Source organism: Lynx canadensis, chromosome F2, assembly GCF_007474595.2.
Source record: "Lynx canadensis isolate LIC74 chromosome F2, mLynCan4.pri.v2, whole genome shotgun sequence".
In the NCBI taxonomy this organism is placed as follows: domain Eukaryota; kingdom Metazoa; phylum Chordata; class Mammalia; order Carnivora; family Felidae; genus Lynx; species Lynx canadensis.
Genome location: NC_044320.2, coordinates 60,343,420 through 60,367,724, shown reverse-complemented (window position 1 = coordinate 60,367,724; position 24,305 = coordinate 60,343,420). Strand labels below are relative to the sequence as shown.

General features: G+C 42.3%; 1 protein-coding gene across 1 annotated transcript in view; it reads right to left on the bottom strand.

Moving 5' to 3' along the window:
• Positions 1–344: 344 nt before the first annotated feature.
• The window catches only part of STAU2 (staufen double-stranded RNA binding protein 2), a 304,556-nt gene continuing 280,595 nt past the window's right edge, over positions 345–24,305 (bottom strand). Inside the window, 2 exon segments of the mRNA XM_030304456.2 lie at positions 345–1,480; positions 2,614–2,702. Of these exon segments, the coding sequence (XP_030160316.1) occupies positions 1,387–1,480; positions 2,614–2,702 (183 nt within the window). The 3' untranslated portion in view covers positions 345–1,386.

Here is a 24,305-nt window from a genome sequence, read left to right as displayed (position 1 = left end):
TGGTGGTTTTGCTTATGAAATCTTACATAATCATATTCCTATTGTCACGTTGGGTCGAGCAGTTAGGCCATATAGTGTTTTCTCATTGCACAACGTCTGTGAATCAATAAGGAGAAAGGCTGAACAATGAGATGACGTTGGCTGGTCAGGAACCCGGCTCCTCGTCACCCAGGAGGCCGCTCTGCAGTTTCACAGATACAGCTGGTGGCGCAGGAGCCGGGACACCCTCTAAAGCCACCGTGGCACAGGATGACTGGGCTGGGTGGCGGCCTTTGGGATGGGTCTCACCGAGGTGATGTTTAAGAGATGAGAGCCAGGGAACGAAAGAACAACAATGACAACACTTCACACAGAAACCGACCAATTTTTTTACTGCATTCGGTACACGCTGGATTCCAACATGCTGGTCCAGAGCGTGGCTGGCTACAAGCTGGCAAGACTCTTACGGCTCCTCCGACAGGCTTTCCCTTCCCCGCCATGTACATTATTTATTTTGATCCTACTCACTGTCCCAAGTCCAGAGGCAGTTATTAAAAACGCTCTCGATGCAAACAGTGAGTGGCTATGACACACGGATGAGGGTGGGTGCGACTTCCACAACGGAACGTGGAATCTGGAGAAATGGTCAGTGGAGGCAAGACGCCTCCTTAGTGGCTAATAGTATTATGGAGCTCAAAACCCACAACTGTTTTTTTTCTGGTTTTTGTTTTTTAATTCCTGGAGTATATTGAAACTAGTTGTTCCTAACACGATTTCATATGGTAAATAAAATATCTGACCTGATTTAAACTTTGTTTGTTTGCATACATCTTTGAGGCGTGCACCTCAAAGTCATTCGTATTGATACAGGATGAAGATTATAAATATCCGCATAAAAAGAGAAACGGTGTGACTCTATATGAAGACAACGACCATCACATTCCACAGCACATCATTGGTTAATCTTTGAATCGTCAAGCATTATTTAAAACAAGAGAGAGAGAGAGAGAGAGAGGGAGAATATAACTGAACACAAGCTCCACGACAAAACAATCATAACAACGGAACCAAACCCAATTTTTCTATTAATCATTTAAAATTTTTACCTCTGTTTCTAACACTTTTCATTAATTGTTATTTCAAGCTCCAGTAGCAGGATCAGATTTCTCCTGCCTCCGGGCAAGTGAGTTATGATCTGATCTCAAGTTCCGAGGGAAATGCTCAAAGTTTTATTTTTCCCCAGTTGAATAAACAGTACTATGTATATTATCTCTTGTGTTAGAATAGTGTTGTCTTCACATAAGACTCAAATAATGGTATTAGTCATTCATTTCCTTGAACACAGACACCCTCATGCGTGCTGACAGGTTTATAAGGATGTGGTGGCAGCCGTGGTTCTGGGAGCTGCTAGATGACCGACTTTGATTTCTTGCAGTCCTGAGCGATGGAGCCCGGGTGTGTCTGGTTATTGTCCGCTTTCTCTCCCAGATGCTGGGCTTGTCTGGAAGATTAATACATTAACAAGAGCTGAAGGTCCAGGGTTGCACGTCTTCAGACATGTTTATTAGCAGATGGCACACAGGATTCAAAGGTCACCACAAAAGTGACATTTTAAAGTGAAACAACAATATTTATGTTCAGATAGTCTACTGATGAGATCATGTGGAAATGGTTTTGATTAAATTAGCTTATAAATGGTTGCCAATCTATAGACAACAGAAAATACCGCGTCTGTTTACCAAATGCTTTCTTCTCACGCTCTCACCTCTTACATATTAATGACCAAATGCTGTTTTGGGGCTATGCTTATTTAACCGGAGGATCAATGTATCTGTTTTTCACTTCCTGGGTTATCGGTTTGTTTTCATTCTAAAAAACGTTATCTCCTATGGGCGTTTTGAAATCTCACCTGCGATTTTTAGGGCTTGGAAAGAATTCGGATTCCTCTATGTAAATGCAATTGCTTTCAATTTCTTTAGTATAAATTGGGCCTCTGGAGAGACCCAAAATTCAGTCGCTCAGGTGAGACCTGACATTCGATATCATAAAAAAAAAACTATGCACTCGATTTCAGAAATTCTTGCTACAGCTACATTCTTGCCTTTGCAGTCCTTGGGAGCCACACTTTTGTGGCAACGGGTGCTTGTGTTTCTAGAACAACGTGGAAAACAAAATGCGGTCAAGGGGAGGGGATACCTCTTCTGGACTTCTTTTTCTTTTCTCTCTCTTGCGCCCACAACTTAGCAGGAGTGCGAGAGCAAGTTTGTATGTCAGAAAAGGTTTAGACAGAAGAAACCTCAACAGTATGAAGTAAAAACAGTATTTTAAAAGTTGTGCAAGTCTCTATAGTCAATAAAACTCACAGAAATATTTCCAACAAAGGCATTGAAATGGAGAAAAAAATGATCAATTAGTAGATTAAAACTTTCACATATGTACTAGAGGAAATGAAAATGACCATATATATATATATCATTTCTCATTTATTTACATTTAACTGTAATATGAATAATTTTGTAAGATACAGATATTATTGTCTTGAGGGTTTTTTTTACCTTATTGTTACCTATATCTTATTTTTTTTGCACAATTGCAAAATTAGAAATGTAAGAATATAGCAGAAGATTTACTCACTTTTCAAGAGAACCTTTTTCAATATTCATTGCCCCTTCCATTGGGTCCAGTCCTTGTTCAGAAAATTGTTTCAAGGCACTTAAAGCTGCCTAAAAGTGAAAACAAACACACAAACAAGGAGATCCATTCATTGACTTTAATATTAATAAACAGGTAATTGTAAAAGAAGGCTGAGATGTATAGTAAAGACTATCATTTTCACTGGTCTAAATAAATGCTTTTTTTGCATCATTTAGCAAAATTACATTTGAAAGCCTGTATTATCACGAAGCAATTGTATGCTACGAGGGCCTTATTTCTGTGGCGAAGTGGGAGGAGGTGGGGAGGAGAATCTCCAAAGTTTCATGCCTTAGCCCCCATCCATAATTTTGTAAAATCACAAAGTTTTTATCTGCAAATGTAGAAGCACCTAGTATAAGCCTATTATAGTTTGACATATAAATATATATATACACATATATATAAATACATATATAAATATAATGTATTATATTTTGACTATAAAAACATTTTCTCCTCACATTACTGAAACTACACATTCCCTTCCTTCAGACAATGCAACGTCAGATTTTCCCAAGTTAGGTACTCTTTCCAAAGTTAGCAAAAAGGTATTGTTCCATTTCATAGCTATCCCCAACCAAGTCACAGGATGTGAGCAGAGAAATGGGCCCAAGACACTCATGCATACAAAGGGGATGGTACGATGGTATTCTGTGAGGAGAGAGAAAACGTGCACTCTTTGGGGCCCTGGGGAGGCAGGCCTGGCCACAGCAGAGCCTCCCGAGGTGTTGATATGCCCGTCTTGCGTGGGATGCTGAAGGGTGTTGACAGGCTGGCTGAGCCTCGCTGGATAGCTGGGAGGCACCAAAAATGTGATGCTGATAAGATCTACATAACTTGTTGACACTCTTGTGCACGTTCCAAATTGTTACTTCTTTGAATAAGAATTTGGTTCTCCTTCCCCTCCCCCATTCCCCACCCCCTTAAAGCTCCATTAGAAGGGCTTTGTTGAGTCTGAGATAGGTGTGAGCGGCCAGGGTTGTTTGAATCCTGGAGATCCCACTGGGTCACACTTTGGTCATCTGTATCCTCTCAACTACGTTTGAAAAAGGGCTAACTCTTGCAGTTTCCCAAACTTTTATCTGCCAAAGACCCCTTTTGGGTAGCTGACTGTGTGATCCCTTGTAAATTTCATTATTTGTAACATTTTTTGGTTTTCATTTTTAAATTAATAGACTTAATTTTTTAAGAGGAGTTTTAGGTTTCCAGAAAAATTGAGCAGGGATGTCGGTGTCCCCCCCTCCCCCCCCCAACTCCTGGTCTTGGCCCATGCTCGTACTATGTATACAGCAGCTGGCACAGGCTGACATGGCAGGTAAGCAGTACTTTCAGTTGGGTAGAAGCAGTGTGGCTATTTCATTGGGGTACTATTGCTGGTTGAATTGTGTCCCCCCCACTACTCCCCAAATCTATATGTTGAAGTCCTAACCCCCAATACCTCAGATGTGGCCGTATTTGAAAACAGGGACATTGCAAATCTAAGTAAGATGAAGTCCTACTGGAATAGAATGGGCCCAGATCCAATATGTCTAATGTCCTTATAATAAGGGGAACTTAGGATGTAGACACACACACACACACACACACACACACACACACACACACGGGGAGAACAGCCTGTGGAGAGGAAGGCAGAGATTGAAGTGATAGAACAGAAGCCAAGGGACGTCACCGATTGCCAGCAAACTGCCAGATGCTATGGAGAGGTCTTGGAACAGATTCTCCCTCACACCCTCAGAGGGAACCAAAACTGCCAGCACCTTGACTCTGGACTCCCAGCCTCCAGAACTGTGACAAGATATATTTCTGTTGATTAAACCACTCAGTTTGTGGTATTTTGCTATGAGAACTCTAACAAACTAAAATAGGTCCATCATAATTCCTCCTTAAGGACAGTAGAACCTCCTTTTCCTTTCTGTGATGTTTCTTTTTATTATATTTTTATTATAAAAATAATTTTCATTATAGGAAAATCATAAGAGGTACAAGCAAAAACAGTGTGAAAATATTCACAGGCCCATCCACCATTTACTACTTGGTCTAATGTCTTTCCCTTTACTTTTCTATCCCTTCCCCATATGTACAAACTTTCACCTGGATCATATCTTCACACCATTTTATAACCTGCTCTTTTCATTGAATGTGAGCAGTTTTCCATATCAATAAAAACACTTCAGTAGCATTATTTTGCGTGAGTGCTCAGTATATTGACTTTAGAGGTCCTTCTATATTCAGCCAATCCCTACTGTTAGACATTTAGGACACTCCCAGATTTAAGTGATTATTAACACTGCATCCAGATTTCAAATAGTTAAATTTTTGCATACCATCTCAATAACTTCCTTATGATAGATTCCTAGAAATTGAATTTCTGGGCCAAAAAGCATGAATATTTTTAGATCTGACATGAGCTTTTTCACCTCCCTCAGAGAGGTTGTGACCACAGTAGTAATGTGAGGAGCTGATGCTTCTTTAGGTGCTTTTGGAATTAATCTCTCAGAACCACTTTGTGGGTCATTAGAGCCAACCAGTTTTGTCATTTTATGGCCCCACCTTAGTTTTCATTTGTCCATCCTGACCATTTACCTTATTCACTAGATCTGGCTTTGAGTGAAGTTTGGTTGCTTTCAAAAATTAAATTGAGCCTCAAAAGACCCAGATTTGGACAATTCCCCTCCCCCAAAAGAAACCTGCAGAGGGATTTGGCTCTCATTTAAAATCACTTGGGTAATCTCTGAGGTCCTTCTAAGTCCTGCAATGCTGGGTTGTGCTGGACAGCCTTCCCAGGTGACTAGCCTGGGAAAAGTCCTGTGGGTGTGCACATTCTCATGGGCTTGTTACATGAACCTGAGCTGGAGTCCTGCCTTACATATGCATGTACTGGGTGAGGCATGAGGCCCACTCACTGCAAAGCTCTAAAGAGCAGTCCATGCCTGACCTTTCCAGATAGCCCAACTACATTGGTGGGGCGGAGTGGGGGGGAGCACTAATGAACTTACAGGTCTTTGTATATTCAACAATTTTGAACAAATGAACACCTATTCTTTTTTTTAATATTTTTTTTTAAATGTCTATTTTTGAGAGAGGGAGAGAGAGGGTGCATGGGCATACGAGCGGGGAGGGGCAGAGGAGAGGGTGAGAGAAAATCTGAAGGGGCTTCCGCACTGTCAGTGCAGAGCCCAATGCGGGGTTCAATCTCATAAACTGCAAGATCATGACCTGAGCCAAAATCAAGAGCCAGGCGCTTAAGTGACTGAGCCACTCAGGAGCACCTTTTTTAAAATAAAAAAAAAGTTAAATAATTATTCTTTTTTCTGATCCATTAGTATGTGGATTATTGTCAGGAATGCCAATTTTTATCAATTGCTTCCCACGTGAACTATTGTGGAAGGCTCTTTAGTGCCTGTAAATTTAAATGAGCAATGTCATATTGCTGAATGAGACACATGAGAACCCCAGGGCTCCCTGGTCCCAAAATGACAACCAAAAATGACTTTTAAAAATTTAAAAAACAACTTTAAAAAGTCATTTATAGGCTAATTGTAGCCCATTTTACTAGTTGTTGTTGGAATACTTGTTGCCCAAATACCAAGAACCAAATGTCTTGCTACACCAAGTCCAGGACCCCGTGACACCTGCTCTCTTCTATCCAACATATGAGATGCAGGCCAGGTCTCAGAGAGCAGGTTCAGTGTTTTGGTTCTTGCAAAATCTCCTGGATGATTTTACCAACATGTCGGGCAGGTCTCTGTGCACTTTCAAAATGCCTGTCGTCACTCAAAGAATGTCCTGCAGGCTGGAAGGGCGGCGTGCTCTTTCACTCACTGCCATGAACGGATTTTCAGAATTCTTGTGTGGCTGCTTCCCTCCAAAGGTATGCTTAAAGGCTTCCAAACAATATTCCCTTATTTATCTGATGAGATAATTTCAACCCACATCTTATTGATAATCCTGAATACAATTGCTTATAAATAGGAGAGGACTTCTTGCTAATTTATAAAAGACAATGAAGACGATTTATCTTCTCTGTAAACAGTAAGAGCTACCATTTGATGAGCATCACCGTGCCAGAGTCATGAAACCAGGCCATTTACCTGAGTGGCCTCAGGTGTTCCCACAGCCCGGCAGGTAGGTCCTACCCACGAGGAATTCAGTAACCTATTCAAAGGTCACACAGCTAGTAAGTGGCAGAGCATGGATTTGAACCCAGTGCACATTCTTGACCAGATCACTTTATTTCCTTCCCACCTAGGCCAATTTCAGCATGGCTTTTTTCAATATTATCATTTCCAGATCACTCTTATACCCTCCTCCATACTCATTCTATTAATTATTCCCCCACAATAATTACTGGAGGTAAGCTCATACAATTATCTCTATTTTCTAGACAAGGGATTTATCATCTTGTGGGTTGACTTCTGAGGCTCTGTTCAGTGCTTCTGTAACGAGTGTAGATTGGGCTAAAATTGAATTGCTATGGTACTTATTTTGTCACTTGAATTACCCAACGGCTCCCAAACAAGGTGATTCAATTCTCCATTTCTCAACATTCTAAGGGTACCAAGTCTTGCTCATTTATTCATCTCCCCTCTGTTGTTCTGAGAAGAGTTCATTCCTCACCCGCCAGGGGTTGCTGGCCAGAGGGAAAATCAAGCTGCACGGTTTGCCTGGGACTGTGGCATGCAGGAATGCTGCAGCAAGGGGAGGGGCTGGGATGCTGGGACCGGGAAGATGAACGGACAGGGAAAGGACGGAGGGCCTGGCTGTGATTTATAGAGAGTGATAAGCTCAGTACTTTTAGGAAAGCAGAGATGGGCAGGGGCTGCCCACCAGGTGCATCCGCCCACAGGTATGAATGGAACACCGGCCCTGGCTGCCTCATCTCTCACTTGTCATGAGCTCAGCTGGGGAGCTGCCACCCTACCCCCAGTTCATCAGCCACCACTTTCCCAGAAAGGATACTCTGCAGATTAAAAAATTCCATCTGTGAGATGGGTGTGCTTCACTTTCCACAGCAAAGTGGCTACAAAAATAGGATAATGCAGCAATGTCCAAAATAGCCACATTACATTTAGCAAGACTCAATCATCAGTCATTTCAAAGAACAATGTATAATGGAATGGCTTTGCCAACAAATGCTAACATTTAATGGTCCACCAAGACATGTTACTTTGCACATCCAAATCTGTCCAGAAGATGGTAAAATCAACAAAATCTCCATGTTTCAACCATTCCAACTGAATAGATTGTACTTGCTAGAGGCCAGTTATTTAAAACAATTAAGACTATATTATAAAAATGCTACCTGATATTAAAGGACACTGGAGTGAGGGAAAAGTCGAATAACTCATTTGGAGAGACATTTGCAGCCTGCTCAAGGCACAAGTTCTACATTGTCTACTACTGAGAGGGTAAATAGATAACGAGAGGCTCAGCTCCTACTGTCTGCAGTTCACCCCCTCAGCCTGGACAGTTTGCTGTGTGATAAATGTAAACTAATGTTGGGGAGTCGTGGGAAGGAGGTAAATCTGGGTTCCTTAATGAGGAACATCCTGAACGATGATTAAACCCAAGTTGTATAACTTCCCACACACTGTGGATTTGAGAATTTCAAAGTACCCAGAACACAAGTACCCAGGACCCTCCATATAGCTTCAGCCATAAACAAACAGACAACTGAACAATTTCATTTCCAGGGTCAGAAAATGTTTCCTACCAAATAAAAACAAACTCACTCAGCATCCAAGTGTGTGTTACTACGGTCTGACCAAGGGGAATCTTAAACTTTAGCTTTATGACAATTTACATGTTTTGAGATTCTAAGAAAAGAGGAAAGAAAAGAAAAGAAAAAAGAAAAAAAATCGGTACCTTCGAGGCAATTCACGTAGCTTGGTTTGAAAGGAGAAAAATTAAAGAAGCATTTTAAGACATGGATGACATTTCTTTTTCTTATTCTTGTCTTTTCAGCTCAACACTTGTTCGTGTGTGTGTGTGTGTGTGTGTGTGTGTGTGTGTGTGCGTGTTTCCCTTAAAAGAAAGCATCTACACAGATACGTAGAAATATTTTTGTCCCCAAAAGATTTTACAACTGTTTTGTGAGGAAAGCCCCACAGGTTCTTGAACAGATGTCGCTACCATTTCATGTATCACTTGTTTTGTGCGTAGTTATAGCAATACCAGAAACAAGATGCCAGTAAGATACTTTCCATGCCTGTTTGTTGGTCTTGGTTTGCACGCATGCATGCGCTTGTGTGTGTGTGTGTGTGTGTGTCTGCAGAATGGAGGTGAGTCTTCCCAGCCATTTCTGCAATTTCTAACTTTCCTCTTGTCAATCAGAAATTAGCAAATTGTGTTGAAACCAGTGCCTATTCCTCCTGCTTCCTTTTTCAGGAATCAAACGCAACAGTATTAAATAATTTTTTGAGACACAACAATGGTCTTCACTGGCAAAATGTGAATTTTAACTCATTCCTTTATGACACACAGTTCTTCTCATCTTTAAACCCAATGCCCAATGGATACTTTTATTTCTTTCTTTCCCCATTTCACACTTTTCCCACCGATTTTATGTTCTGAATCCCAGAAACAGACAGGATGTTCCCATTAAAGTCAATGGCAACCACACATGCCCGAATGTGGCCTTCATTTTTAAGCAAGTGCCCAAGGTTTGTTTTGTTTGCCTTTTCCCCCTGAGGCGCTTGTTCATGTGGAACTCTTCCTGGGAGCCACTCTCACTGCTAGATTCATCTCAGAATGCACACCGTGATCATATGTGCAGCTCACTAAATCAGGCTTCTTAAATGAGAAAACGATAGGCTTCAACAGCAACCGCCTTCACTTGTAGTTGAGGGCTCTCCTAACTTCTTGTCTCAACAATCTTTGAGACTGGCTCCCTATTAAATCATTTCAGCGACTGCAAACCAGCAGGTTCTTCAGTAAGCTTAGGGCTTATTGCCCAAAGAACGTGAATTTTAATGTTCCTGAGTTATCATTTTCTTGCTTTGAAAGGTCTATAACAAAATGCCAACTCTCTCTTTCTATAAAATAAAAGAAACCAAAAAGAGAAAATTGTATTTCTAAATTTTGTCACATTACGATAAGATCCTCAGTCTATCACATTTCAGATGAATCAGTGATAGGACTTTAAAAATAAAATGATAAAGGATTATATTGAGCTTTAACTAAACCATTTGCTGCCCTGATTCTAACAATTTCATATAGCCTGCACTTTCCATTTATGCTCACATAAACCTATTGGTTCATATAATTTCTGTAAAATTCATACTTTATAAATGACTTACTATTGGAACAAAGGGATGTCAGCCTGCTAAGGTAATGGCTACTCATCATCAAAAAATAAAATAATAAAATAAAATAAAATAAAATAAAATAAAATAAAATAAAATAAAAAGAAGTCCGGCAGTGGTCTGAAGGCATGCATATTTTAGACAGACTACTAAAGCAGAGAATAGGAATTTGACTCTAGAATTTGGGGAATTAGTACAAACTTGGGCACTGAAACTACAGACTTAGGCATCATCTATATTCTGTGGTCAGGCTCCTACATTGGGTAATCCACATAGCTGCTCATCTTGACAATGATAGAGTCAAATTTAAGTGGGATTAACGATGCAGAGGAATGTTTGCAGTGTGTTTAGAACAAATTTTAGCAGTGGCATCCATGCTTCCAGCTCTTACTCCAACCATGCCGTTTCTGTTTTAAAGGAAACACTATTCCTTTAAAAATTCCTGTGTTGCCCTTTATTTCATTACTGTTGATTCAACAAAAAATCCCCTTTGTAATGGTATGTTACCCAAACATGCTGTTGGGCACAAAACCAAGTGTCTAAGAATGGCAGCAGCATCACTCTGTGCTTGGCAGGATAATGCCCCCCCACCAAAGTGTCCATGTCCTGATCTCCAGGATGTGCATATGTTACCTCATAAGGCAAAAGTGATTTTTCAGATAAGACTGAGGTATAAACATTGAGATGTGGAGATTATCTTGGATTATCCAAGTGGGTCCAATCTAATCACATGAGTCCTTAATATCAGAGAATCTTTCCCGAATTTGGTGAGAGAGAAAGACAGGGCTGGGGAAAATGGTCAGAGTAATGTTGTTAGTTTTGAAGACAGAGGAAGGAAGACACAAGCTAAGAAATGGAGGTGGGCTCTAGAAGCTGGAAAAGCCAAGAAGACCAATTTGCCCCTCAAGCCAAAAAAAAAAAAAAAAAAAAAAAAAAAAAAAAAAAAAAAAAAAAAAAAAACTGCTGATACCTGGATTTTAGCCCAGGGGTTCTCTATAGAGAATCTACAGAACTCTAAGATAATCATTTGTTTTATTACTTATATATTAAATTTTTTTCTTTTTTTAAAGTTATTTATTTATTTATTTTGAGAGAGACAGGTACAGTGTGAGTGGGGAAGGGGTAGAGAGAGAGAGAGAGGGAGAGAGAAAATCCCAAGCAGGCTCCACACTGCCTTCACAGAGCCTGATATGGGGCTTGAACTCATGAAACCGTGAAATCATGACTGAGCTGAAATCAAGAGTTGGTTACTTAACCAACTGAGCCACCCAGGTGCCCCAAGTTTATTTATTTTTTGAGAAAGATGAGAGAAAGAGAAAGAGAGAGAGAGAGAGCATGAGCAGGGGAGGGGCACAGAGAGAAGGGGACAGAGGATCCAAAGCAGGCTTCCTTGCTGACAACAGAGAGCCCAATGTGGGGCTTGAACTCATGAACCATGAGATCATGACTTGAGCCGAAGTTGGATGCTTGACCAATTGAGCCACCCAGGTGCCCCTTAAGATAATGCATTTGTGTGGTTAAGCCACTAAGTCTAGTAATTTGTCATTGCAGCAAGAGCCAGCTAATACACTCTACCTGTCATCTGGACAAGGAAGGGAGGAGAGCACGGCATTTGGAGCCCGTCAGCCCTAGACTAAAATTCCAGCCCTACTGTAGACAAGTTGTGTCTATGCAAGTTACTTTATCTCTCTGAGCTTCTTTTTCATCATCTGTAAATTGGAGACTACAACACTTACTGCATTGGATTGTTTGAGAGGTTAACGTCTGGACCATGAATGAAAGCTTTTATTACAAAATTTTCTCTGTTGAGACCGACATCCAGTCATAAAATTTTTTATACTCTCTATCTCCATGTTATTTATGTCCAGTTTTGTATGCATTTCTATCTTTTTTCTAGCATATTGCTTACCCATCTTTCTTCCTAAGAGAACCCTATCACTATGCCTTCCCCTTAATCAAAAGCCACTACTAACTTCCAGCCACCAAATAACATTCTGTATCCTTGGCCTGGCATTCAAGGCCATGCATCAGCTGGCCCCATTCTACTCTATAACCTCATTTACTGCAATTTCATTACAGTGTGTTTCCCAGAGTGTGATGTCTGAGCCAACAGACTGGTCACCAGCCTCAGGAACACCTGGCAGGTGTCAGTGTTATCAAGAGCTCCCCAGCCAGTTGGCCTGAGAGACACCAACATTGCAGAAGCCCTGCCCACATGGATCTTCCACCCTGGTCTGTCTGGTCTGCCTCCTGTCTGATGGAGACATCTGAGTTTTTTTACCTCTACACCTTTGCTCCTGCAGTCTTTCATTTTCCTAGGGTGGACTTCTCTGACTCCCAGCCTGTCTCCTACCCATGAACTTCTGACAGCCCTTGCCATTTGCCTCCCTGAACTGTGGGCTGTCTTCAACGTGTTTATGTCCTGTCTCTCACGTAGTTGGTCAGCCCTTGGTTGGAAGAGCCATTTTCCTGTTTGAAACTAGCACAATGTATTTACAGAAGATCCTCAAGGAATATTGCTTGGTTGGTTATCCACCAGCTTCCAACTGGAGCCCCCTAAGACAGATAAGTACTCACAGACACATTTGTGCTTTGTCTTCTCTCTATTCTGTAAGTGAGCATCTTGTTCTAGCTGGCTTTTCCTTACTTCAGGGCATCTTCCAAAGCTTCTCTCCTATGAGGCTCTCTCTCCTTCTTTCACACACCCCTCCCATCCTCACCCTCACACGGGCTCTGCAGCCAATATGCTTTAGGATAAATGGTCCCGAGAAAGTAGAGCTGGGTCATCTCTATCCATGTAAGAGAAGGTTCTGTCCACAATCTACCAAGGAATACAGATGATAGTTACTGACTTTTTGAAATGTCAACCATTTGGGTTTGGCTTCTGTCATCTTTGATGTCTGTAACCAGTGCTTCCCCCTCCCTGGGCTAATGTGAGGGCTACAAAGAAAGTGCCTGGGAAACCCTACCTGGGAGGACCCAACAATGGGGTGGCACATCCTGAAACAGGAACAGAGGTGAGCCTCTCCCACCCAAGGCGAGCCTGATTCTGCAGGGCAATGGTGCCTGAATTCTGCCTTGGCAGCCCTTCTCCCCACTGTCCTAAAGGTCTCTTTGGGATTTCTTGGTTCTTTGACATCCTACTACGAAGAGATGGAGAAGCATTGCTACTGAATATGGACACACACTGCTCTGCCTATTCAGAAATTCCAGTTAGGTTTGAGCATATGATTGAAAAAAAATGTATAGTTATTTCATAGTTTTTATTGCATTTAATGGGTTCTTAGATTGCATGGCTGTAGGGGGTAGCTGGGAGCAACAGGGAATGATGGTCAAACAATATAACCTATAAAGTTTTGTTTAGTTTTGAACTTTTGGTTGTACTGAAATAGAGTCCAAGTTCGCAGGCCTTGCTGATTCCCTCAATGAGTGAGGCATGCAGAAGCCTGATTTCTTTTCTTGGGGCATTTGGTGGCCATCCTAGTGGTCAAATTGCAGCAGAGAGGGGGCCAGAATAGATCTTTACCTCCATCCCAAATGTCTCCTTAGCCTCTTACTGATATCTGATCATATATATATATATACATATATATATATTTACTTTTTAAAATAAAAGCATATATATTTACTTTTTAATATATATATTTTATATATTTATATATATATTTTATATATTTTATTTATATAATATATAAATATTAACACATATTTTTATTTATATAATATATAAATATTAATATATAATATAATATAATATAATATAATATATAATATATATTTAAAATAAAAGTATATATATTTACTTTTTAAAATAAAAGTTCCAAACATCCAAAAAAGTACAAAGGATAGTGTATACTGAACCCCCCTGCCCCCCCTGCCCTACCACCTATCACTCAGATCAAGAATTATTAGTATTTTGGGGCACCAGCATGGCTCAGTCAGTTAAGTGTCTGACTTTGGCTCAGGTCATCATCTCGCGGTTCACAAGTTCGAGCGCCACATCAAGCTCTGTGCTGACAGCTCAGAGCCTGGAGGTTGCTTGCAATTGTGTCCCTCTCTCTGCCCCTCCCCTTGTGTTCTGTCTCTTTCTTTCTCTCTCAAAAACAAACATTAAAAAAATTAAAAAAAAAAAAGAATTATCAGTACTTTTCCAATCTTGTTTCATGTATCTTCATGTCTTCTGTAGGATTACAAATCAGGTATCAGATAAAGACACATGGCACGATCACACCTAACAAAATTAAGAACAAATCCTTTTTATCATCTAAATACCTGGGTCATGTTAAACTTTTCCTGATGGCCTCAAAGATGTCTTTTAACGTTGGTTTTTGAATCTACATCCCAACAGTCCACACGTTGTATCTGACTGTTCTTTTAAGAGCTAGGAGTCCTGTGGAAAGCAGAATAATGGCAAAGATGTCCAGGATCCAATTCCCGACGGGACCTGCGGAGGGGGGATTCACGGCCAATCCAAACGCAAGTCTTTAACCTCAGGGGTCCTCTCCCAGCTCTGGTCAGAGGTGGTCACATGGCGGTGCCAGAAGCCTCAGAGGGATGTGCCTTACTAGCTTTGAATGCCAATGATGGGACCACGAAGCAAAGAATGTAGGAAGCTTACAGAAGCTGGAAAAGGCAAGGGCACGGATTCCCCCCGGAGTCTCCAGAAAGGAACACAGCACCGCCGACACCTCGATTTGAGCCCGGTGAGATGGTGTCTGACTTCCGACTACAGCCTGTGAGATGATACATAGGTGCTGTTTTAAGCCACCATTCCTTTAGCGGGGCACTGCGAGTCACACGGGGGTGTGAAGGTCTGATACCGTACTCTCCTGAGACCAGCTGGTGTTGGGCCTGAGAAGGAGAATGTCCGGGAAAGAGAAGGCTGGGGCTTGGGAAGAAGTGGGGCCAGCTGTGCCGGGTGCCTTGCTGATGCCGCTGGCCGTCTGCTGGCCACGTCAGGCAGGACTGAAGGAGCTCTCGCCCCACTCCGAGCAAGCGGCACGCCAGTGTCAAGCCAGTCATCACCTAAACCCTGTTTGGACCAGCCCCCACCCTTAGGGACCCATGCATCACTCTCCTTTTCACCCCTAATGCTCTGTCCTAACCTCCTTTTTGTTCCTCAGCAGGGATAAGCTCTTTCCCACCTCGGGGGTTCAGGTTGTCCGGTCCTTCTGGCCACCCCTTCTCATGACTGGCCGCTTGTCAGCCTTCAGGTCTCAGCTCCGGTTGAGTTGGGGCGGGGGGAGTGAACACCCCGTCTAGGGTGTCCCCCCCACCCCCAGCAAATCACATAACCTTGTTCATTTTCCTCATAACACTTGTCACAGTCTGTGATCTACTAGAGGAAGGGGCCTGGCCTATCTGATTCAAAACTGGGTACCATCACTCACTCAACAAATATTTATGGAGAACCAGGCTCCACACGAGGTACCAGGAAAACCAAGAGCAACATGCACAGTCCCTGCCTTCTGCGCTGGGTCTTGCAGCAGGGAGAAAGGCACGAGGCCAACACCAATCTACCAAGATAATCGCTGTAAGGAAGAATGTACAGCTGAAGTCAAACTGAGAAAGGGCACTCAGGTCTCCCCGGGGAACACCGGAAGTCACACAGAGGCAGCACTTGGGGTGAGATGTAGGGTGAGGAGGACTTTTTCAGTGGGGCAAATTGTGAGAGGAGGGTGTTGTCAGCAGGGGGGCCTCCTCGTGCAAGGCAGTTCAGAATGGCTGGATTGGGAGGTGGGTGGGAATCGACAGGCACAGTGTCCTGGACAATTTGAAAGGTGTTGTGTAGAAGACGGAAGCACCTTGCTCTGGGGAAAGCTGGGTCAAGCCCAAAAGATGGAAGCCATGGGCAAAGGGATTTGGCCTCCAAACCGGAAGGGGACTGTGCCCCCTGGGAGTGCGGCTGGCTGCTGAGGTGGGGCCGGTGATGCGCACTGCGTGGTTCCACTGGCTCGGTCGTCTGTCAGGTGGGAGGCAATGCCGGCCGCGGGGGGCCAGAAAGGGCCTCTCACCTCTGGGGCTCTCTGATACTCACGTCAGGCCTGCTTACCCAGACAAGGCCACACAGGTAAAGGACACCAGCACACATACAGGAAGACAAGGGTTATCGGGGAGGTGACGGATGGAGCTGTGTAATGTGTTGAGTATGGTTTGCAGGTGAAAGTTGAGTTCTCCGTGTGAAAGGTATAACTTGGCCTGAGCTTCACCAGTGGTTATGTGAGAAAGTATCTATGCTCAACGTCTCCATTTAGAAGACTGAATCATTAAAACCATCCTATCAAAGGCATCAAGCGACGGATGCATCTGAGGGAGGTGTCCTGGGGGTGTCTGCAGTAAACAGTACTGTGTGGAACATGTTTAGCAGTTGACCCTCCGGGGAAAAGATCCTAACTGGTAATCTCTCTGGCTCCCTGCTTACTGCTAGCAGGCAAGGCAGCAAAGTGGCTAAAAATCCACAATTTGCAGCCCAGCAAAACTGGGCTCTATGACTGGCTCCACCTCAACTAGGCATATGACCTTGGGCAAGTAAAAATCTCAACTATTAGATGATACGGCATCTTGTGCTGTTGACATTCACTTTCGTCTAAAGACGTCATATTCCTAACTCAGTCTTCACAGTCACCACAGCAGGTAGGTTTGCTCCTCATCCCTGGTTAACGGTGAGGATACGGAGACACAGAGGAAGTAATTTCTGTGAGGCCAACATGACTTGCTTTTGGTAGATTTGGAATTTGGATCCAGATGGCCTGGCTCTGGAGCTGAATTCTTATAATTTTTTAAAAATTTTTGTTAATGTTTACTTTTCAGAGAGAGACAGAGCATAAGCAGGTAAGAAGCAGAGAGAGTGGGAGACACAGAATTTGAAGCAGGTACCAGGCTCTGAGCTGTCAGCACAGAGCCCGACGTGGGACTCAAACCCACAAACCACGAGATCATGACCTGAGCCAAAGTCGGACGCTTAACTGACTGAGCCACCCAGGTGCCCCTAAGTCCATCCTTGGGACTCTTATCTTCTCTGTCATTATTCTCTCCCTAGACGATTTCATTGAGGCTTATGACAAATCCTTTATAAATATTCGTGGCCCCCAATACCTATCTTCAGCCTAGCCTTCTGCCCTAGGGTTCACACATACAATTGCCTGGTGGATTTCTCCCCTTAGGTGCGTGAAAGGCATTTAAAATCAGCCCAGACTCAAACTTGTGATTACCATTCTCCAAACCACTCCTCTCCCAGAACACGGAACCCTCATTCAAACAGCAGCTCTGACAAAAGACCCTGGGAATCAACCTTGCTCACCTCCCACACAAAACTCGATAACAAGTTCCTCTTTAAAATGCATCTAGAATCCAACCATGTCTCACCTCCTGCTCTCCTGCCATCCCAGCCCAGGTCACTGTCATCTCTCAGCAAGACTCATGCCATAGCTTCCTAACTGTATCTCCCTGACCTAAAGTCATTCTTTCAAATAAATCCAGAGTGGTAGGTGTGAAATGTAGATGAGAACAGGTCAAGATCCTGCTCAAAACCCTCCAGGAGCTCCTGGTCACTCTTAGAACAAAACCCCAACTTCTGACTTGAGCTAAAGCCCTAGCAGACACTAACCCAGCTATATCTTCCCTACCGAGCTCCCCCTTAGCCACGGAGCCCCAGCCACACCAGCCTCTCTCCTCTTTGTAGAACACCCTGAGTTCATTCCTGTCTCAAGGGTTTCCATAAGCTTTTCCCTCAACTTGGGGCTCTTCTCCCAGATGTTCACATGGCTCTCTTCCTCACTCCATCTGGTCCTCTACTCAGTCATCACCAGTTGTGATCTCTCGACCTAAAGGAGCTACACACACACACACACACACACACACACAAACACACACACACACGCCACCCCCCCGCCCCGCCCAGCCTGGGATTCTCTCATCTCCTCACTCTGCCTCATGTGTAGTGCTTATTGCTCCTGAAGTTTTATTATATATTTAACGAATTCCTTGCTTATTTTCTATGTTCCCCATTAGAACATAAGCCCCATGAGGGCAAAGATTGTCTCTTTTGTTCATTGCTAAATACTCAGGATCTAGAAGCGTATATGGATAATAAATACTTATTAGTTTAATGACTTGAAAGAATGAATGATTAAAGACAATGGTCATGTTCAAGAATATCTAGTCACCTTATATATTTTTATTAATTCTTATTAATTCTTACTAATATATTTTAACTAATTCAGTTTTATTAATTCTCAGAAATTCCCTAAGGAAATTAAGGGGTAGATCATTTTCCCCATTTATTGAAACCTAGAAGCAACCATTAATTTGATGTTTAAAGACTGATTATTCAGGTGGAATATTACGTGCTAAATGTTAGTCTTTCAAGTGAAGAAAGTGAAGTATAATGATAAGTCTCCAATGTGAGTGTTCTCATATGTTGTAAACTTATTGGATGCCAATTACATTATCACAACTGTGGAATAAATTTTATTGGAATTAATTTTAATATTTTTTTTCTAGAAAGCCTTCATTTTTTTAAACTAAGAGAAAGGCAGAGTCACTATAAAGTTCAAGTACATTATATCTTCTTTTTCTGGTACCATGGAAAGAAAAGCACATCACCAATAATATCACACTTGGTTTGGTAATTTTTAAAGTCTATGGTTAAATAATCATCTCAAAGAAAGAATATCTTGATTTCCTAAAAACATCTTAATTAAGACAATATAATCAAATAAAGAGATTTACTTTATGTTTAAATAATCATGATCATGAATGGCTCTCTTCCCCTACCTTCACTCTCAAATGAAACAAAATTTAGTACACGTTTGGGGATATGGTTTAGGTCTGCCGAACACTTAAGTAAAAAATTCTCTTAAGTTGTTTCAAGAAACTGCTGATACTCTAACAGACTCCACACATTCTAATATATCCAAACGCAGTCTTTTTCTTTTCTAATTGCTTGGCTGCAGACGAAGATGTAAGGTTATAAGTATAAGAATTTATGTGATGATCAGTGATGGAATCCTAATCCATCTTAAGCTGTAAGCATGACAACTGGCAGTTCCCAACATGTATTAAGAGACAGAATTTTTTTTCTTTTGCCTGAGGGTACATTCCCTTTCAAAAGCAAAATATTTTTGTTCATTTGCTTTCTAAAGATATCACATTAAACTCTACTCTTAACGGTTAATCTTTTAAGGAGGCAAGATAGATTGGAAAGAGAATCTGTGATAGATTTATAAATTGGGGGAAAGCGTAACACAAGGCATTCCAATATGCAATTTAAAATCAAAACCTTAACTTGAGCAAGGGACATTATATCAGCCAACAGCATTCTTTAGAAATGCCTGACATTCAGTTGGATAGAATTATATATTGAAATAGATTGTAGGCATATTGTGAATGTTTTTGTTCTAGCATCTGGTAGCATCAAAGCCCAGGAGGAAGAGTGGGTGACCATGCCAGAATTTAAAAGCTGCCTTTTGGATAAATATGTGGAAAGGATATAAATTAAGTTATCAAAAGGCTGGAAGAATTTGCTGAAAGGGGGGAGGGTGCTAAAAGCAATAAGCCATTTGGAATTTGATAGCGTGCAACTTTCATGCTTTGTATAGCTAGTTTTGTTAGCCAAGTAAGAATAAAATGGTATTTCAAAAGAGAAAAATTAATGAATGAGGACAAGCATAAAAAGCAACAATGCAATTCCTGATCTGTAAATGTAAGTAGTATCTGGGAGGCAATGTGGGATGAGCTCCAAGGGAAATCAGGCACCTCCTCTATGAAGCCTTTCTATGTTTGGAAGAGAGTAGTGACTTGTGATTTCTGTGCTCTGTGTATTAGTAAAGATAACTGCTGCCCAAACACCCCCAGAATCTCAATGCTCATGAAAAGACCAATTGAATGTTCCTGGGCTGTGGATTCTGGTCAAACAAGGTACCAGATCCCTTCCATTTTGTGACTCTTCCCTCTTCGAGGCTAGCATTATGGTCCTCTCCATTCAGCAAGTGGAAGGGAAAATAAAACAGAAGATAGTATGTAGGAGAATTTTGTGAAAGAGGACAGAAAGCCCTCATACTCCATTGACCAGAACCCAGTGACATGACTATACCTAACTCCACGACCACACCCATCTCTAGGTTGGGTGCTAAGTCTGGCTGTGAGCTGAGGAGAAGAGGAAGCATGTGTGGTGAGTAATTAGGCTCCACCACAAGTATTGTCATGTCATTGCACTCATTTGCTGAGGCATCTACAGGTCTATCTTCTTAGGGTAAATTATAAGCCTCCAGAATAAAGCAGAATTGGGTCTTATTTGTTTTGGTAGCTGTAGCACCAAATCTGGCATGGAGTTAATGTTTAATTTATAGCAGGGGATGTGGGATGCCAGGCTCACAGAGTGAACCTGGAGATGTTAAGACTAGTTATCTACTAATATTGCCAAGAAATGCCTAGATTTTTATCCCTTCCTGAAGATGGCCTCCCTCTGTAGATATTTCTAGAGGACACAGGGACCACATGCCAACAACGGGCGTGGGGCACCTACTTTGTTAATTCTCATTGTGTCTTCATGCAAGAAGCCTTCACAGGAGAAAGTCCTCATACCCTTCACCTCTCACAAGGCACTTCAGTGGGAGAGAGAGAGGTTGGGTTCCTGAAAGACAAAGGATGGGGTGGAGGGTTTCCAGTGAACCCCAATCTCGAGAATAAAAAGGGAACCAAAATATTTCTCAAGGATAAACCAGACCTCCTCATCAACTGAGAAAGAAGTCAGAAGTTATAGGTGAATAAGCAGGACTATAGAACATTATAAAAATCTAGAACCTTATTCTTTCTGTCTCCATTTGGTTCCATGCAAAGCTCTTGCTACTCTTGTAGCCCCTGGGTGACTGCTAAAGGACTAGTATCTAGAATATATAAAGAACTTTCAGACTCAACAGTAAAAAACAAACAATCCAATTAAAAGATGGGCAAACAACTTGAAGAGAAGGTTCACCAAGGAGGATTTACAGATGGCAATTAAACATGTGAAAAGATGCTCCGCATCACTAGCCATTAAGACCACAAGGTTATTACAAACTTATTAAAACTGCCAAAATAAACAGTAGCGAATACACCAAATGCTGGAGAGGATTCCGAGAAACTGGATCTCTCATACATTTTTGACGGAAACGTAAAATGTGTTGGCCACTCTGGAAAATAACCCAGTCATCACACTCTATATCACACACACTTTCATCTATCCCAGAGAAATGAAAATTTATGTCCACACCAAAACCTGTACACAAATGTTCATAGCAGTTTTATCTGTGATAGTCCAACAACTGGGAACAACCCAATATCCCACAATAGATAAACTAAAAGTAAACTGGTACATTCACACCATGGGATACTGCTCAATATTACCTACCAGACAATAAACAGGAACAACTACTGGTACACATAACTTGTATGGATCTTAAAGGCATCAGGCTGAGTGAAGGTCACTTACTATATGACTATATTTATATGACACCCTCGAAATGACAAAAGTATAGAGATGGAGAAGTCATTAGTGGTTGCCAAGGGTTAGTGATAGGGTGGAAGGAGGAGCACCAGGGAGATCTCTGTAGAAATGGAGGAGTTTTCCATCTTGATTGGGGTGGTGGTTACATGTGGTAAACTGGCATAGACCTACCATCCACATATGGTACTGCTGTCATCATCTTGGCTTGGATATTTTGTTATAGGTAAATAAAACGGAACTATTGGAGTACAAAGTACACACAACCATTCTGTACTACTCTTGCAACTTTCTGTGAATCTATAATTGTTTGAAAATAAAAATTAAAAACACAACAAAATTAGAAATGTACTTCTTGAAAATTAGTATTTTAATTTTTTTGAGAGGGGGAGAATGAACAGGGGAGGGGAAGAGGGAGAGAAAGAATCTTAAGCAGGTTCCAGGCCCAGTGCAGAGCCTGATGAGGGGCTCAATCTCACGACCATGAGATCATGACCTGAGCTGAAATCAAGAGTCAGACATGTAACCAACTGAGCCACCCAGGTGCCCCGGTATTTTTAATTTTAAAATGAATACTTCTAGGGAAACTGGATGGCTCAGTTGGTTAAGTGTCCAACTCCTGCTCAGGTCATGATCTCATAGTTCATGAGTTTGAGCCCCACATGGGCTCACTGCTATCAGCGCAGAGCCTGCTTTGGATCCTCTGTCCCCCATTCTTTCTGCACCTTCCCTGCTTGCGCTCTCTTTCTCAAAAATAAATAAAACAGGGGCGCCTGGGTGGCGCAGTCGGTTAAGCGTCCGACTTCAGCCAGGTCACGATCTCGCGGTCCGTGAGTTCGAGCCCCGCGTCGGGCTCTGGGCTGATGGCTCAGAGCCTGGAGCCTGTTTCCGATTCTGTGTCTCCCTCTCTCTCTGCCCCTCCCCCGTTCATGCTCTGTCTCTCTCTGTCCCAAAAATAAAATAAACGTTGAAAAAAAAAATTTAAAAAAAAAATAAATAAAACATTAAAAAAGAGAGAGAGAGGGAGAGAACAGGAAGGCAGGCAGGTCACCAGGGCCTGGAAGCAGGGAGAATCTGTTTCAGGAGCTGTCCCTGGCAAGGGAGGTGGGCCTCCTCAAGGAACAGCTCTGCCACCCGCCTCTAATGTGGGGAAGCTGTACTTACTGGAAGTTAGCACCGTTTTCCTGTTTCCTTCTACTTCTGGGTGGCTAGATTATACTTCATCCCAGTGTAGAAATGAAGTGAGAGGGTATATCTCACCACCCTCTGGGGAACATGAACATAATTGGTCTCCTCTCTCAAGACATGCCATTATATTCCCACAGACTTCAACATGGCACTTGGGGCATCTCGTGGTGGGATTTTCAGCCAATACCTTCCAACTTCTTTTTGTCAAAATAAATATTAAAAATTCAATTCCCTCTTTAATTTTTTTATGTTTATTTTTGAGAGAGAGAGAGAGAGAAAGAGAGAGAGAGAGAGAGCACGCACATGAATGGGGGAGGGGCAGAGAGAGAGGGATACACAGAATCAGAGCAGCCTCCAGGCTCTGAGTTGTCCACACAAAGCCCGAGGCGGGGCTCAAAACTCACGGACCAGGTGACATGACCTGAGCCGAAGTCAGACACTTAACCAACTGAGCCACCCAGGTGCCCCTCAATTCCCTCTTAAAAAGCCTTGGTATGGGGCGCCTGGGTGGCGCAGTCGGTTAAGCGTCCGACTTCAGCCAGGTCACAGTCTCGCAGTCCGGGAGTTCGAGCCCCATGTCGGGCTCTGGGCTGATGGCTCAGAGCCTGGAGCCTGTTTCCGATTCTGTGTCTCCCTCTCTCTCTGCCCCTTCCCCGTTCATGCTCTGTCTCTCTCTGTCCCAAAAATAAATAAACGTTGAAAAAAAAATTAAAAAAAAAATCCTTGGGAATCTCAGATAACTTTCCAGTTAATACTGGGATTTAAAGGAATATATTTAAGGAATTCATTTATGGTGTTAAAATCTACCCTTCAACAAAAACAACACTCATGCAATACTATGATCATCATAAAAATCAGTAAAAACTTCATTCTTCCATTATTACTATAAGTAAATACCCAGTCTTATCATCCAGTCTCTCTAATATATTCTTTTTTTTTTTTTAATTTTTTTTCAACGTTTATTTATTTTTGGGACAGAGAGAGACAGAGCATGAACGGGGGAGGGGCAGAGAGAGAGGGAGACACAGAATCGGAAACAGGCTCCAGGCTCTGAGTCATCAGCCCAGAGCCTGACGCGGGGCTCGAGCTCACGGACCGCGAGATCGTGACCTGGCTGAAGTCGGACGCTTAACCGACTGCGCCACCCAGGCGCCCCATCATCCAGTCTCTCTAACATGAGCCTCTCCTGGCTCTTCATTCATCTTAGGTGGAACAGAGTTGTGCATGGCAATATGGCTCCCAGTTACTTCATGATAACGTGTCTCTCCAAGTTTTAGTTTCTGCTATTCCCCTTCTCCCCTTTATTTCAGGTTTTTGTACCTTCAACTTGCATGTAGTTGCCCCATATGCATAATGTTCTTTCTTACCCCTTTCTTACCCCTGTGCCTTTCTCCTTCCGATGTCTCTGCTTGGAACCAAATGGTTCCCGCCTGTATTGATCTAGATGACTTTTCTTTCAGATCCAGCTTAGACACCTTTCCTCCAGGAAACTGGCTACAGCCTTCTACTTGGACCAAAATGTCTGTTCTCTGCAGACACCTAGCACTTTCTACACAATACTAAAATGACCTATTGGTCTATCTACTCTGGTAGGTTATGAGATCTTCAAACCATAGACCATGTCTTCTTCCTCAAGTTTTCACATGCAGTACCTA